Source organism: Mastacembelus armatus, chromosome 16 (genome assembly GCF_900324485.2).
Source record: "Mastacembelus armatus chromosome 16, fMasArm1.2, whole genome shotgun sequence".
NCBI lineage: Eukaryota > Metazoa > Chordata > Actinopteri > Synbranchiformes > Mastacembelidae > Mastacembelus > Mastacembelus armatus.
In genome coordinates, this window is record NC_046648.1 from 20,149,072 (window position 1) to 20,167,059 (window position 17,988).

Genomic DNA, 17,988 nt, shown 5'->3' on the forward strand with positions numbered 1-17,988 from the left:
CCATTTCCCCCCCGGCAAACAGACCCCAGCGTGTGTGATAGCACTGCTGTTGCAGGCATTGTTTCAGAACCAAGCCGAGTCAAAACGCACATCTAAATCTTGGCCAGCTGCTGGAAGGAATACAAAACACAGCTGAATTAAAGCTGCACAATGAAAAGCTCCTCTCGCAGTGCAGTGCATACATTCATTATCACTTATGTTGCAACCTACTCATTCAGTATCTGATGGAGAGCACAATGTGTTATATTGATTCAATGTACCCTTTTTTAAATGTTATCTCTGTGACTAAAAATCATCTTGACAAACCAGAAACTTAAGATTCCTTCTGTTTTTTGCTGTATGCGTTACCATAAATGAGCTTTAGTGATGACATGATGGCAGAATGATGAATAATCATATCAATACAGCCAATAAATCCCTCATTTGGCTGAACAGTAAGTAAATGCTAACTCTAAAAAGTCACAGTAGCTTCAGAAACTATTCAGAGCTCTTTATTCTTGGTTTATAAGAGTTCTGCATTTAACCTACAAATTCAGACACACAAAACTCTGCTTGAGATGAGTCTAGAACTTGACTGGAATCCACCTGTGGCAAAATGAATTGATTGGACATAGTTCAGAAAGGCACACACACCTGTGTCTATAACCCAGTTCACACTGAATGTCAGGACAAAAACAAAGCCATGAAGTCCAAAAAAATTCTTATCTGTGATGAAAATGTGGCGTAACATAGCTCAGGGCCAAGGTATTCCTAAAGCTCTGAGTGTTCCTAGGAGCACAATGGCTCCAATAATTGAGAAACAAACTCTTTCGTAGAGCATGAGAAAAAGTATTCTCCGGTCTAATGATGCAAAAATTCAACCCTTTTTGAGAACCCTAAGCTCTACATCTGAGAAACACTGCTCATAACCTGGCCAGTGCTATCCCTGCAGTGAAGCATGGTGGCTTCAGATTATACACCAGTTACAATAATTTCTTCAACACACCTTTCTAGAATGTCTAGGATATCCATTTGTGTGTGTCATTGTCCCTGTCATATAAATATGGCTGGACTGCAACAACAACAACAAAACACCATTTGCAGAACTTACAGTTTATCAGAGCTTTAAGCCTTTAATTTAAATGTACAGAATAAAAAAAGATTGTCAAGGCTATGACAGTTAGAATAATATTGCTTTTGACTCTTGACAAGCAATAACATATGAAGCAATTAAAGCAGAGTTCAAAAGCTAAAAACTGAAAGGCTGTTGCTCACAGAAAAGCCAATAAAAAAATAAAAAAAAACACCAACAGCATTCAGCCTATACATATTCATTTTTTACCTCCTCTTTTTAAGAAGCCCTTGAGAAAAAGGCCAGGGATGCTGAATAATCAGGCTAAAAAGGAGTTTAGTTCTGTAATTTATGCATTCATATTTTCATTTTGAAATGTCTTCTGAGTAAAATGCCCTCAGGACCTTTTGTATCTTTAAAGGTTGACAGCCAGTTTGTCTCTGCCTCTGCATAACAGCATCTTTTTGCCCCAAATGTCAGGTAATAAAATAGCAAGAAATCTCTTGTGTCCTAAATAATTATATAAACTGCAATAATAGACTTATGCTTACATGGAGCTAAAAATACACAGAATATACAGAGGCTGGAACAGATGTTGAATGGACCTGTCAAGCTTCATTCACTTTAGTCAGCATATACTGGCCCCCCGTAAAGACCCAGTGGGCCTCAAAGGTTCGCTCGCAAAATGTATTTAAAACACTACGCATGGACTAACACACATGCATGCATACTAACATACACACTGCATTGTTCTCTTCTTTCCAGCTTCCCGCTCTTTGATTCTGCTGGGCTCAACTATTTATTTAATGGTCACTGCAGAATTAATTGTCATCATCCATCTCACTTTTCTTGGAAAACTCAATGGCAGCACTGTCAGCCCACTGTCTCCCTCACTCACTCACTCATACATACACACACACACACACACACCCTCACACACACACACACACACACACACACACACACACACACACACACACACACTTAGTTCCCCCCCAGAGATGAGAGGACGGTTTGTTTTTCATTTATCTTCACTTAACTATTTCCATAAGCCTAAGTCATCTTTTGAGCACAAAAGTGGATGCACTGTGAGAAGAAATCAGGCCGACTGATGTTTTATACTCACCATACATACTGAATGTAGCGTGTTGACAATAGCTGAACACTCACATTCAGACCTAAGAGAATGGCCTTTAACATTTGCCCTTTTTAAAAGAGATATACTGTTTATTACAGTGAGGTTTTATCTTTGAAGATCTAGCCATCACTTCTACTAGTCTGACCACACCGAGCAGTAATGTCTGAATGCACTGACAATACATTTACTGCACCTCTCAACTACAACAGAAAATTTACCAGTGGAGTAAAAAAAATATACGACTTTCAGCAGGTTTTATGTTACTCTGAAATGCCTCTTTAAGGCAAAACGTTTGCATTTCTGAACGAAAGGAATCTCTCTAGCTGCTTTCCCGGCAAATCATTTATCCATTAGTGTGTACACTTTTCCTTTTTAGGATGCTGTCTTTAGCTGTTTTACACGCAACTGAACAGTTTATTGTTTGTTAACATATTTGATGTTCAGCAACATGAATACAAATATAAGACTGGTTGTAAGGCTAACCCATTGGTGCCTGTTAGACCTGGCAGTCAAAGCGCGAACGCCTTGTGGATTGCTAGTGGACTAGCTTGACGCCTGTTTTTAACTGGAGAACCCGTGAGATCACACACCCACTCTCCAGTGCAGATTGATTGTCAAAACGCATTTTTGACTCATTAGCAAAAGTGGCTGGGCTCAGTTCATTTTGCATCAATCCAGAGACTGAATTTTCTAAAAACCTCACAGATCAGGCATACTCTTTTTTGTCATAAAAAAGGTTCTTCATCAAATCTGTAATTACCATTATAATATCACAAATTACTGCTTTGTCATTTTAAACTGTGATAATCTCAAAGTGACATGATCTCGGTCACTGACAGTAATTCTTGCCTTGTAGCTAGAAGCCACAATCTTTGCCCTCAGTCATCCTGACATGTCACTGCAACAGACACATCTCTTTGAGTCCAGGGGACCACAGCGGACATCATTACGAGAGCAGATGACCAGGCCAGCAGCTTTTGGGGGAGGTTTAGCAGCAGGTTTCCACTCTAATGGTGGGCCAAATTAACTCAGAGATGGATTGCATTTTCAGTAGAGTTAGCACATAAAAAGTTTAATTAGATCATTTGCATGACTCAAATGTGCTCTGGTTCTAACACAAGAGATACAGGGAATAACTGACTTGTCTCAGAAAGGCTGCGCTGAACGTGTTTATGAGTGCAGCATGAAGCCCTACATTCACTAACTGAAACAGTTCAACTTTTAACTGCTAATCCCACTGACTTCTCAAAAAACCTTAATCATTTGCGTGCCATCTGAAACTAGATATCGAGTTCCACCCATTTCCTGTTGTTGAAACACAGCACCGTAACAGAAAAAAATAAGTCTCACAAATGTATTCTGCCATGAAAAACAACAAATTAAGGCAAGAAATTATTATTTCAGCATAGAACTACTTTTGAGACTATTAAAAGGTCTAGAGAAATATTATCCTCTGAAACAGACCTTCAAAAAGTATAATCATTTAAGATTCTGAATGATAATTGTTTTTTTTATATGAAAGATTCAGCAGTACTTGACAAGCATACTGCTCCTGTCAGTAGCATTTTAAATAAGTTCTTAAATATTCACACATGACAGCTGCCTTTCCCTAATAGTGGGATTTAGGTGTTATTTCACAGATGACTGACAGTTCATTTTGGGCTGCCTTAGCTCTCTCTGGTCAAGATAAACAACCAAGAGTATCTGAACACTTTATTCATTGTAAAATGGCATTGAATGCACCCATCTCTTCCACATCCACTTGTTTTTGTCTAGTGTAATATTAGCACAAGAAATATGCTGAAGCGCATGTGACCTACATTTTTCATCCAATTAATGATAAGCAAACTATTTGTTCACCCACACAAACAGTGATTAGAGGACTACTGAATCTGTTTATTTGTTATTTCTCAGCCTTTCCACTGACTGGATGGATGAAAAATGCAATTATCTAGCTAGCCCATCATCCAACCTTGACGGAAACAAGAGAAATCTATATGGCTCCCTAATGAGAACTGAGCACCACTGCTGCCATTTGTTTAGGGACATAATTGTGATAATAAGGAACAACTACACCCAGCTCTGGCTAAAACGGTCTTCCAAGCATTCAGCTAATTAATGACAATTTGCCCACTGATGGTGATGAAGGAGAAAATCACAACCCACAAACACCTAGGCTCCATGAAAACAGTCTGGTAAGCTTTACATATGAAGCCTCATCCTCAGTGTGAGGGAAAACATGATCTGTTCCAACAAAAGCCACGAAATAATATATCATGTCTTCTGGGAATCAGTCTGAATTGTAGGCTAAAGGCTGGACAGTCTCATTCAGCCATCTTGAAAGTAGGCTAAAACCATATCACAACACAATAACAATGATGCAGACAGGCCAATATGAAACGGCAGCAGCTGGGCAGCTCACACTGGCTCTCTAATGCAGAGCATGAGTTGGGACAGCAGTGGAAATAAGACATGCTGGAAGCCAAGATGCAGGGAGGAAGAGACTGACGATAGAGAGTGAGGAATAAGGAGCAACATAATCAGTGGTGATAGTTTCTAAGACAAAGTAAAAAATTTGACTAAACAAAAAAAATGGGAGCACTGAGAAGGGAAAGAAAGAATACAGTGACAAGCCAGGTCCTCCAGCCCACTCTAATATATTTCCATTACCCTGTAAACACAGCCACGCATGATGATTCTGACCAATTAGGCAGGCATAAAGCCAGGGGGCTGGAACTCAGCTGGGGATGGGGGGGGGGGCTCAGATATTCTGCTGGTTACATCTAGGCCATGCCTATTTGTTGAATCTACTGGAGCAGCAAGGCCAAAATGAGAAGGTGGGGGGGGGGTTAATAGAGGTGGGGACTATATCATTTTGAACCTTGTAAAGAATGTCAAGCAGAGCCTGCAGCAAACAAGGCCATCCCTGTACCTTTTGTCTTCTCTACTTCCTTCATCTACAGCAAATATACACACCCCCACACGAATGGAGCTTTTGAATCTCAACTGGGCTGAGAGGGTCTGTGCTGCGTGGCAGGAGTGTTGTATGAGGTTGCAGGAAGTTCATATACATTTAAAGAAATATAGTCAGTTGCAGAGGCTGCCTCTCCTTCTCTTTCTTGTTATGATAGAGCAGAAAACGTCTGCAAGGGCAGTGAAAGTGTTGATAATGGTGTGAAAGTATGCTCATTAGCCCCCATTCATTTGTGTCTGTGATGACCACACCAGAGGAAAAGGTGGAGAAAATTTAGATAAAGGCTGAGACCGATTATGTAGGATTTTGGGTGAATTTGGCCATCCTGAAAAATTATTTTCCAGGAAGGGCTGAAACTTTAGAGCATCCAGTCAAGAATTAATGTGTTTTTTCCAGCAATCACAGGCCTTCAGAAGTCAGGATTAAGAGGTGTACATTCCATGACCCCATTATGTCAGCAGCTCCACTAACTCAAGATAAATGGGCTTCCACGGAACTTATTGCAACATAACAGTAACAGGAAAGAGGGGACTGCTAACGCAAAAAAGAGTGTGAATAAAGAAATTTCAGAGGAGTTTATGTCTACTTTCTGGAAACATAGAACCATTGCCAAAAGCCTTGCCCACTCGCAGCTCTGTGTGCTACTCTGTTCGTGGAATGGACAAATTCTGGTCCAGGACATGACCTTTCTGATTTTACTGGCAACTGACGCCAACACCCACAGGCTCCAGTAAACAGAAAGAGGGGGCCTTGGACTCGTGCAGCAAAACAAACTGAACATTTAAAGACTATGCAAATATAGAAATGCAAAAGTAAACATCAAGAGAGCTTCAGACACAGACAAACTATTTTCTGTGTAACAGGGAAAAACATCTGCAAACTGGTAACTGTGCCACGTCATTAGGAAAAAAAAACCCTATGAGCCATATGAGCCATAAAACTGCTGAGAAACATTTACAACAATCACATGCACACACACAAAAACACAACATAGTTACACAAAGAGTGCTGTTAGGTTCTGGCCAAACAGTAAGACTTTACTACCTTCTCAACAGAAGGACACTTAAGGCATTTTATTCATTCAAGATGTGATACTATTCTCCACTTCTACCCCTGACCCTCACACACAAATAGGCCACATAGAGAAAGAAGAAAAATAAACAAATATGCCTGTACAAGGCATGTGTGCATCTAGGAACTCCGTTTACAAAAAATGTGTGTATGGATGCACTCCCACTAGATGTGCGCACGCGCGCGCGCGCGCACACACACACACACACACACACACACACACACACACACACACACACACCCACACACACACACACACACACACACACACACACACACCTCTCTTGAAAAGCATGACTCAACAGAGAGGCTTACCCTGAAGCTAGTGCCCCTACCACAATGGGAACACAGGGAGGAAACTGCCATGAATGCAAAAAGGATGTTAGCTAACATCTCCCCACTTTTTAACTTATATACTTCCCTTTCCTATCTCCACTTCACCCAATCACTCACTTCCTGCAGTGATTGCCTGGGGAAAAACAAGCAGTGCATTGCTTAATCAGCTTTTATCACCCACTGAAAACAACTGTCTGTTGGGATCTGACTTGATTGTTGTTTTGTATATCTTGGTAAGCTAAGGTATCCATTGTGTCCATGAAGACTAGAGGATGGTAATTGTTTTCAGAGAACAGAAACAATGTTGGCTATAAAAAAAAAAAAGGTTATCAGTATTGTATATTTCAGTAGCTTGTTATTGGTCAGCATAAGTATGTAGTCTGCAGCAAGACACACACAGATGAAGACATACAGCAACCAGCAAACTGATTTCTGCTTTAAAAAGCAAGCATCAAGGGTTAGCCTGTTAGGGTTTTGGCCACTCACAGACTCAGATGCACAGAAACTGGGGGAGGAGAGAAGAACACATTTCTGCTAAAGAGTTTAACATTGTTCCCCTGATTAACAAGTTGGCCCTAGTATATTATGAGTTTTGATATCCCAATAGTTAATAGTGACATTAAACATTACCAGAAATGTTTGTTGAGCTTTTAAGATGATAACACAGTTATCACAGGTTAATGACAGGTAAATAGAGGTAGGGAGACATAGAAAGTAGTAGGAAAAGAAACAACCTAATAATGATAATGCCTGAGAACTGAATTCACTGTGTTGGCAAGTAGAAACCATGTGGTACACTCCTCTCAGCCTTCCATTCATAATTATTGGCCACTCATATCGCCAACAACCTGGAAGTTAGTCTACTGGTAATTTAAATGGCCCTCAGCAAATCCAGCTAAATGCCGACAGCGTCCATGTAAAATGTAAAACTAAACAAACATCTCAGACAAAAGATCAAATGGTCAATTTCTTCTTGGGTGGCAGAGAAGGCCTGCATCAGTACCACACAGCATTGACAGGTTGATAATATCTGCCTCAGCTGCCATTGACTTGCACAATATATCAATAACCAGTGGGCCCAGCAGCTCACTCCCCCGCATAAACAGACCAAAGATAATGATGGGCTCACATTCTAAACAACAGCCGCTGACATTTGCACAGCATCCACAGAGGAAAGGAAAAGCACAAATGCTCCAGTTCTGTGGGAGCACTAGGAGAGTGTAAGCCTTTTCTTAAGACTTTGTTCATCTTCCCTTTCCTTCTTCTTGCTCAACAGGCAGCCGTTTTCCTGGCTGAGACTAAAGGTTGTTTGGCACACCTGGTTCATAACGGGAGACAGCAGGGGAATGAAGAGTGGAGGGAGGTCACGGTGCTCAGAGCCGGCCAGGAGGCCCCGGCTTAACGACAGCATTTTATTCACACAGACACACAGCTCACTGGTCATTACAGCTATAAGGGGATTTCAGGTCCAGCTACAAGCTCACCTATTTCTGAAGCTTTGTGTTAGGTTTGTGTGTCCAGGTCCATGTGTTTGTGTAATGGGGCACCTCAGTTGTAACATTATGGCCAAATTATTTGATTTTCACACATTTAGTGTTCACACCGTGCACTGTGAATTGACTGCTTTATAGAGCATAACTCTAAAGGAGAAAGCCCATAAGTAGTTTGTTTTTTTAAATTTACAGTATTTTATCAGGCATCTAAATTGATGACAGTGTGGAGAGAGACCATCATTCTTCTCACCTCTTTACCAAAATGTATTTCAGCTCTATTTGTTTTTTAGACTAATTTGACCTCTGACCTCTTTGAGTAACTGGTCAGTACCCAAGTCAGAACTCTATCTAAACCAAATAGTTATTAGGCAATAAATAATCATTGTCAATTTCATGATAATAGTGACAGGTTTCCTTTCTTTGAAAATGAACCACTAAAAAAAAACATTATTACAAATTATGGTGTAACCTGGCAACCAAAAAGGAACATTTTGCGTAATTCAGCTGTTTATTCAGCTGTAAGATGAAACAAGCAGATGAGGCAAGTGTTCCTATTAATGATGATGGTTCAAGCAAACTGTCTTATCAGCATTTTGTACTTCTTACTGCACTTTTACTTTGCAGAATAAATTGTTTTCTGCTGTCCTTTATGGAACCAGCAGGAGGGGCTGCTTATTATTGTGGATAATGCGCACACACCAACACACACACAGACATCCAGCTGACCAGTAAATAGACTTACTTTGAAACAGAACAGATGTACCTCATTTAGTCTACACTGTGATGCAGGTGGGCTTGGAACTGGATGGGTAAACACAGTGACAGCACTTCAAGCTAAAACTGTCAAACTCCACATTATCCCCAAGCACTTCATCATTTAGATAAACCAGCGAGTACACACACTGACTTAGCAAACACACAGTGGACAAAGAAGCCCTGAAGACTTTTATTGCTCCACTGAAGAAGGCTGTGCCACAAGAGGCTGTAGTGTATCAGTCCTCTCACTGCAGTACTCTTAGCTGTCAGCTCTATATTCTCCCTGTGCTACCTTCTTCCAATACGAATGCATCATATGTTAGTAACCACATTATACGGCATTTTCCAATTTCCTCCAGCAATGACCCTCTGGTGCTCGACTGTGCCGGCATATCTCTGTTAAACATTCAGAGGATGAACGAGAGCAAATCTCAGGTTTTATAGAGGCTGCCTTTTAATGCAGCCCTTCTCATTTGATGCATGTGATGTTGTGGACCAACAGAGAAGAGAGATAAGAGGCTTCAGTCTGTGGACGGCTACAGAGCTCATTCTCTGATGTCCTCTTCACTCTGCAGGTTGGATGCATAACCTCTGCAGTCTGCATCTGGTATTTTATTACTGCACTCCAACTTCTTACCTTACTGAATGCAAAGGACATCGCCAGAAAAATGTGCATACAGAAAAGGGCACTCTACTGCTGCTCCAGAAGCACATTTTTATGCCAACCAGCCTCTTGTGCCAGAGCCAGTGAAGCAGTAACATAGCATCACAGACCACTCCGTGAGCCATGACATCACATAGGAGGCCATTTGAAAGTTATCCTGCTAAAGTCATTTGGAGGATAATAAGGATAATCTACCAGAAAAGAAATGCTGGGATAGGTAATCAGCACCTTGCCAACTTTGGCAGTATTTGCTGGTGTCCTGGGGACTCTGTCTTGTGGTGAGCTGCCTTCAAACATTTGCCTTGTGTGATCAGGCAGTCATTGTCCCTTGTTTCACCCTCTCTTGGCAGTGGGTGCACAAACAGAGGAAGAAGGTGGGGAGTCTGCTTTCTAGTTGTTGGCAGTTGAGGAAAATGACGCCCATTCACAGTTTGGACATTGAGGCACTCAGTGGGCTGGACCAGATCCTTTTAGTTGGCTTTGGGAGGGGGATACCCTCTGTCTGCATTCCATTACAGTGGGGTAAAAGACTCGTTTTAAAGAGCCAGTGTCTGTACAACACCAGACAAGCTAAGACACTAACAACTCCATCAACACAAATTCTATTTTGTATGACATTTCATGCATCACAGAAATATACATCAAAACACACACTCTTAGTTCTATTTTTACAGGTACTCTTTAGTTTTAAATCTGTAAACCTGGAGGAAGAACAGACTTGCGATGTGTCTGCCTATGCTGGCAGCACAAATGTTAGTCCTCTAGTTAAAAGCAAAACTGTCTGAAACACTGCCAGAAGGCTTGAGACTGAAGAAGCTGTAGCAACAGCAGTCACAAACCACAACCACACACTTCATATGAAAATCACGGAAGCTTGCACAACACCCTCATAAAAATGTCTTCACTCAAGGAAACACAATTAATATTCTGCAACAATAATTAGGTGAAAGAAGACGTGAGGTAAAATAACTTTTCCACAGATAACCCCAAGGCAAGAACTTTGCCGAGCTCAGCTGAACAGACCAGGCAAGCAAAGTCACGTTGACATTCACTTGAAAGAGCATCAGAAGGGAAGCAATGAGTCAGTGAGAGATCAGTGCAAGAGGGCAAATAACCCTCTCCATCCTCTGTCACCTCAGTTATCATGTTGCACATCACTGCTGGGTATGAAAGCCATGTGAGCAGCGGGAGAGGGTGACAGCAGGCTGGAAGTGAGACTGACAACAGGACTTATCCATGTCACATGCCAAGGATGAAACCCACGCTGGCCAAAGGGTGACCCACTACACCCCCCTTCTCTTCACCAGCCTCACTTTGCCTCGAGTGGGTACAGATGTGAGATCCACAGACACTCCCACTGTGAAGCCCTTATTGGACCCACAAGGCTCAAAAAAGGCCAGCACACAGCTCAAAGAGCTCCTGGCCAAAGTGTCACTGCACACAGTCACGTCATTTGCTGAGAATTTTATGAGAGCAATAGCAATTCTGAAAGAAATACTGGAACAAATTTTAACAACCAACGATAAACAACAAATAAGACAATTTGATCATTTGCATGATTACATGTAGAAAGAATTACCATACAGAGCTCATTTTACAAGCACACTGGAATAGCCTGAAAACTCAGCTTATGCTAAAACTCTCCCATAAACACATTATTATAGTGATACCACACTTTCTTTTATTCTGAATACACTTTATCTTCTTAATGTTTCATAACTTCATGCAATCTCACACACAGAGTAACACATTCAGGTCATCTTTAACCCTGACACTGTCCCTGTCTTCATCAATACAAAGAGAAAGGCAAAGGCAGAGACAACTGATGCGACTGCAGGGGCTGATTGCGGCTCTTTGACAGGCGCTTTGTAAACAACTGTCCCACTGCTTGTACATAGAAATCATGTGTATTGTCAGACAAACTCTGACTAATCTAATTCAGCAACAGAAATATAATTACTTCTTTCAAGTGTGCAAGAGTGTTTTTTTGAAATATCCGGATAGGCAGGCCGCTATTTATCACTGTGTTTGTTTTGTTTTGACAGCTTGAACACACTTTTCATTCAAAACACCGCAGAGGAAACGTATTCATTTCATTTGAGAAGCAAAACAGACTTTCAAAAAGAGGGTTTAGAGCCGCTTTTGTGGGTCAGAAGCCTCATCAGATTATTTGATGTGTGTGACAGATCTGATATAAAACCTCCTGCCCTGGATTCGCCTCTGAACAGACTTTACTTCTCTTTAAGCTCAAGCTTCACTTTCTCCAATAGAAGCAGATAATTATTGTACTTTCACATCACCTTTGAGGCCACAGTCTGTCGTGTCAGAAACACTAAGCTGCCCTGCAGGGTCCCCGTCTCATCCTTACCTCTTTGACTTTCTCCCGGCGCTCGTTGGTCTTCGGGTCGCTCGGTTTGCCGTCGTCCGTCCCCAGAGGTGGTCTGAGCAGACACCGTTTGAACTTTTTGTAACTGAAAGTATCGGAAGTGGCGCCATGGTCAGATGAAGTCGATTTCTCCGAAGCGGACTCTGTTTTTGACCTGAGCAAAGTCAAATCCTCCTGCGCCTTGCCCCCGGCCAGCCGCTCCTCGGTCGCCTCATGAGAGACGGATGGTTTGCGGCTCAGACTTTTCAGCTTGGTGCTGGTCTCTCCCTTGACCGAGGCCATGCCCCGCGGGTGCTCCTGGTCTTTGGGTCTTTTTAGGTGCTCTCTGACATCGTTCTCGGACCCGGAGCCAACAGTGACTGGTTGCGTCTCTGTCTTAGACAGAAAAATGCGTTTTAGTCGGACAGAGTCAGGCAAAAAGAAAAGGGCCCCGAAACACAACGTCACCAAACCAGATAGAAAGAGAAGAAACACGAATTTCTGGGACAGGCGCAAGCCCATGCCCGATGCCGACACACCGGGCAACTTTCGGAAAACCATTGAAACTTTTGAGACGTGGCTTTTCAGTGTTTTCTCCGGGACCACACGGTGTTGTGACAGCCGCTCCTCCCTACTGAGCAGCTGCTCTGCAACCTGCAGGCATGTATACAACTAGATATGCGGGTTTTTATTTAACACACCCACCGTGACACTCGGGAGTATAAAGAGCCTGCCAGAGCTATCGATCGGATCCACATAAGAGAAAGTTAGGCCTGTCTACGTCCACAGTACACCGATCACCTCCTCACAGCTCCGGAGCTTTACATGTCACACACGCACAGGCGCACACACACACACACAGACGCGCACACACACACACACACACTGGGGCTGGATCTTAATCATCAAACCATGAAACAGCACAGGGCTCATAGATAAATGGCACTGGCGTTTACTGAAGCACTAAGCTGTGTTCAAGGATGGCAGGGTGACTACGGTGTGCGCCAGTCTAACAAAGAAACGCACTTTTATAGTAAACAACCAGACGTTTCTCAGTCTGTGAACAAAGTTGTGTGTCCGTGCATTTTTTCCGCGCCGTGCAGATCGTCAATAACACACTGCCCTACGGTGCGAAACCTCCAGCGTGCTGCAGAGCATCTTTTCTCGTCTCCGTTTATTCCGAGCCACGTTGCCGCATTGTGGGTGCCTAAAATCACATTTCAAACCACAAGCCGTTCTCTTTGCATCTATCCTGTGCAGCTGCTGGACGGAAACGCGTGTATATTCATGTCGCCTATCTGTCAATCGCGCTCCTCCGGCAGCCTCCGTTTCCCCCCTTTCCCCTGGCGTCAACACGCCGGGCGAAACAAATCGGTGGCTGACATGAAAGAAGGCGGGTTTTGTCCCATGCGAAGTTATCCTAGCCCCCGATCCAAATCCCTAGGATAAACAAATCCACCATCCAGTCCGCCGGTTTCCAACAAAGACTGATACGTCGCTCCGGTACCCGCCGCCGTGCCTCGGTCTCTCGCCTGTAGTGCGCACTAGTGTCGCTGTGCCGTGGACGTTCGCTTGCGTAAAAAAGCGAGAGGAGAGGGCTGGAAATGTAACATATAGTGCAGGCAGGGCGAGGAGGGGGGAGCCGAAACGGTCCGCTGCTCGGCAATCCAGTGGGCTGGCCGGATTTCTTGATGGATATTCACAGCGGCTTATCAAAACACAGCTAAGCCGGTTGAGCCCTTTGGACACAGGGAGAGAGGGCTGAGTGGTCCTGTGCGCTGGAAAACCATCCACACCCCGAGGAAACGAGCCTGTTTAATCCCTCTTTTTTTTTTACAAGAAGACAGACACATCAGCTGTCACTGCACTGAGATCAGTTCAAACTAACACTTAGTCACAGCCGCTTCAGGGCTCCACTATAACCCACCTGATGAAGTTAAATAAACTCATTATATATTTATTTATGGTCCTTCATCAGCCCAACACTTAGACGTCTTTCAATCCGCATCGTATAGGAAGCTGGAACAAAACTGTTCAGTTCAAGGAGATTTGTTTTACCTGCAGCTCACCATTAGCCAAACTGTTTTGGTAACAGGAAGTGACGTATATCCTTGGTTGTTTGGCATCACCAAAAATGTAAGCTTTTATTTGTTTGTAGTGTGTGAATGCAGTTTTCTATTGTTTCATGTTTTTATAGATGTTTTGCATACACAGATCTTTGACTGACTCACTATAGCAGCGCAGACTGGAGTCTTTGGCTGGAAGTTGGATAAAAAGATATTTTTTTTCATTCAACTCAAAACAATCTGGAAATGCCTTGAAAACAGCAGGAAGTCTTGTCTGCAGTGGTTTTCAAAGTTTGGCTCCACCATCAGCAGGAACCTCTCAACTGTGAAGAAAAACCAACAAACAAAACCTCAAAGACAAATGCTCCAATACAGAATCACCCTGTACTAAATGTGACTCATGTTTTTATTGTTTATTGATTTATTTAATTTGCATTGGGCCTATGTCGCTGCGCAATGTTTCCACTTCATATGAAAATCCTTCCATTTTCCTAAAACAGCACAATAAGCTCTAAGCTGGAATTTGTAGTTATTGACTATTTGTACTGTTATTGACTATTTGTACTATTATTGACTATTTGTACTGTTATTGACTATTTGTACTGTTATTGACTATTTGTACTGTTATTGACAGGATTACTCAGAGACCTAAGTCATAATAAAGATGCAGAATTTATTACAAATACCAACAGTGGTCAATATGAAACATATTGGGTCATTATGTATATGCAAAGATAATAATGACGCTTTGAATTTGACGTCAGTGCTTTAACTGTGGTGAGTTAGCAAACAGGAGGCACAGCAGGAAGTTTAGAAAAGTTTGTTTAATGTTTGCATAAGTGAGACAAGGAGCCTAAGTGTTCTCAGAATTAAACAGGATGGATGAGGCCATGTGTAGGCTATTACCAAAAAGCCTGTTCAGCGCTTTTCAAATAATACACCTAAAAGCAGGAATGCAAAAATCAAGTTCAGTACTGGTCCTTAATTACAACTCACCCTCCATCTCTCACCTAATGGCCTCTGTTGGTCCTCGGAGATCAGGTGGGTCATTGTTTGTGTTGTTCAGAAGTTGCCTTAGTATATAATTAGAAGCAATGTATTCAGTCACTGTCAGTGGATTCAATTAATCTATTCAAGCAATGTCGCTGACATATCTGATATTCTCTGCAGTGTCTGATGAACTCCTGATGAACCTGAAGCACAGATCTTCCTTCCACTGTCTCTGTCTCCTTCACTGTTGTTGGAACAATCATTTTAGCATAAAAGTGGATGCCTTTCTTCCTTCCAGGCAAAAGTTGACTTGAATTTTAACATTACCTGTGAAAACCACTGCCTGCACGAGTAATATGCACTTATTAACATCTGACACATGAAACTCCTGAGGCTCTTTTCTTGTCATTGTCAGGTGCATAAGGTGGGACAAGTTAATTTTAAGGTAATTTGTACTGCATTTGACCCCAAATTTGCACTGCTAAGCCTCCTACCTCAGCCGCCCTAAATGACTCAGACTGGTTGTCCATAATTTAAAGAACAAGAGGGGATAAAAAGACAGAACTGTTGAATTAGCCTTTTTATTTTGTGATTCAAGAGCATTTCCTTCGAGAGTACGTAAATCTATGATGCATTTTGTGGCCTTTATCGCTGACAAAAGGACAGTTTGTCGTCAGCGAGGGTTTGTGATTGCTCCGTGTCTGTGTTTAATAAGGCTTGGATCTTGTGTGTTCTTATCACTCTGTGCATTTCACCATATGTTCTGTGGTCACTTTATTAGGTGTATAAACAACTGTTCTACTATAAAATAATGGTGCCAGTAATGTTCAGTTTGCCTTTTGTTTGCCTCAACGAGTTATTTAAATGATATTGTTTAACATTGAGGTTATAGTGTGTTGCATTGAACTACAATATATCGAGAGATGTTTCTAATGTTTCGCCCTCCTCATGTATGAATGTAAATGGAAGGGCCAAAAATTCAAAACACCTCTTAACATAATGTAATCCATTAGGATGTCATCATTAACTATGACCTCAGTGCTAAAACATCTATTTGAATTTACACATTTCTGGTAATGCCAACAAAAATGCACACTATGAACTTTGTCAAGGGAGAATGTATGGCAGAGCTGTTGGATTGAATTAGAGTGTACCTAATAATAAGGTCACCGTGGGTTTATGTTGCACAGCTCCTGAAAATCATGCATACGATTAATCTAGATATTTTACATTCATTTTACTTTATAGATGATTTGATTTGGTTTGTGTTGATTAAAAAAATAAAATACTAACTGCAGCTTTTTCAAAACAACTTAATACATCAAGTCAGTGTTTTTCAAAAGTCCAAGTTATACATGAGTCCAGTCATTGAGCTGGCATGAAGCTGTGCCGGGTAGTGACAGCCTAGTTTATCACCACGATAGATGAGTAAGGCAATGCAGTTTCCCCAATACTAACAGGCAAAGGTGAAATCAAAATCCGGACTTTTTCACTGAAAACAAATTGTCTATGAAGGTAAATGGTTCCTACAAATTGCATTTATTCTCACCACTGGAACAAACTGCTGCTGTCCAAATACAGTATACAGTTTCACAGTAGAAATGTCATTCATATTGACTGTTGGCTGCTAATTATGCAAAACTGGCACGACACACACACACACAGCATTCTCATCAGCCCAATGCTGAATATGCTGACATTCTGATCCTTCATGTACATAGTTTATAAGTATGGAGAGGGCAATCTGGTGCTGCATGTAAAGTTGTCTGCATATGGTTAATAAGGATGCATCCTCAGTTGGGCTTGGTTGTCAGACTGACTCATGGTTTATTCGTTGGGAAGGATTTCCAAAACCAGAATACATTAGGGAATAGAAGCAGTGATTTGTGCCCAGTTTTCTACTCTTAATTGGCACATAATAATGGTCAGAGCTGTGCTGTAAGGAAGTATTTTGCTTTCAAAGACATGGCCAGTTTGTTGACACGCTGCAGTATAATCACTGAGAATTAGGATATGTTAACAATCACAAAAGGTTTCTGAGACGTGTCCAACAGATCCCTCTAAAACATTTTCTGCAGAGGGTCACAGACTGTAATATGTCCTGTGATCCATAACCATCTCTGTTCTCGTATTCAAAAATTCAATTCTGTCCCAACACGGACTGATGTTTTATTCATCAAAGAAGATGCCAATGAAAAAGTCCATCTCTGTCTTCTGTTCATTCCAATACATCAAACAGTAGGCAGAGATGTATTGGCTTGTGCCAACGTGTCTGGATTAATAATATCACCCTGCCTGCTATTTGTTTCTATAAGCACACCTGCAAAGCGTTGTCTGACATTGAGAATCATGGCCTGGCAGGATGCTTGATGTCGAGCTATAAATATCAGGAATAGGGTGGTGACCCTGGTTCATGATGTCCTGACAAAGCATACTGTAGACCAGAGCCCCACTGTAACCTTCTGGGTCATGGGACAAGATGTAACGCTGGCAGTTCAATCAGGATGATTGTGGATCATCTCATCTTAGTCGCTTTCTGGAGACTTTGTACCTCCTGCACGTATTTAACATCCTATTGAAGTAACTCAACAAAAAGTATCATCAGCACAGGTTTAAAAATACTCATCATGCATGGCATTTCTCAGAGTGTGTATTAATGGGCTGAAGGTCGAGGCCTTCGTGTGTGGAATTTGCTTGTTCTCCTCATGTGTGTGTGGGTTTCATCTCAGTAATCTGGCTTCCTTCCACAGTTTAAAGATATGCAGGTTATATTGTTTGGTGACTGTAAATTATGTGTAGATGTGAATGTTTGTCTGTCTCTTTGAGATTGGCAGCCTGTCCAGGATGTACATCACGTTGCTTTTTGCTTGCATATTTCTCTTTGAAAGCCCTGGGTTGACACCTGCATGTTACATCCCTTGTCTGTCTCCTCAGTGTGAACAGAGCACAGATCAGCCACCAATGCAAATAGTATCAGCAGAGCAATAATCCCAGCATTATTTCCTTGCTGTAGTTATATTTGTCTATTCCTGTTATACAGAAGACAACAGCAAACTGTGGTGTGTATTTAGATCTAGTGACCTG

The 17,988-nt window shown here is 41.9% G+C and overlaps 1 protein-coding gene across 2 annotated transcripts in view; it reads right to left on the bottom strand.

Moving 5' to 3' along the window:
- Positions 1-13,600, bottom strand: part of LOC113136337 (mannosyl-oligosaccharide 1,2-alpha-mannosidase IA) — a 151,211-nt gene extending 137,611 nt beyond the window's left edge. The window contains exon 1 of one of the 2 annotated variants that reach the window (XM_026317049.2): positions 11,852-13,600. In XM_026317049.2, the coding sequence (XP_026172834.1) occupies positions 11,852-12,409 (558 nt within the window). In that variant the 5' untranslated portion in view covers positions 12,410-13,600. The remainder of the gene's footprint in view (positions 1-11,851) is intronic. The other variant, XM_026317050.1, reaches the window with a different exon arrangement.
- Between the last annotated feature and the right edge of the window lie 4,388 nt (positions 13,601-17,988).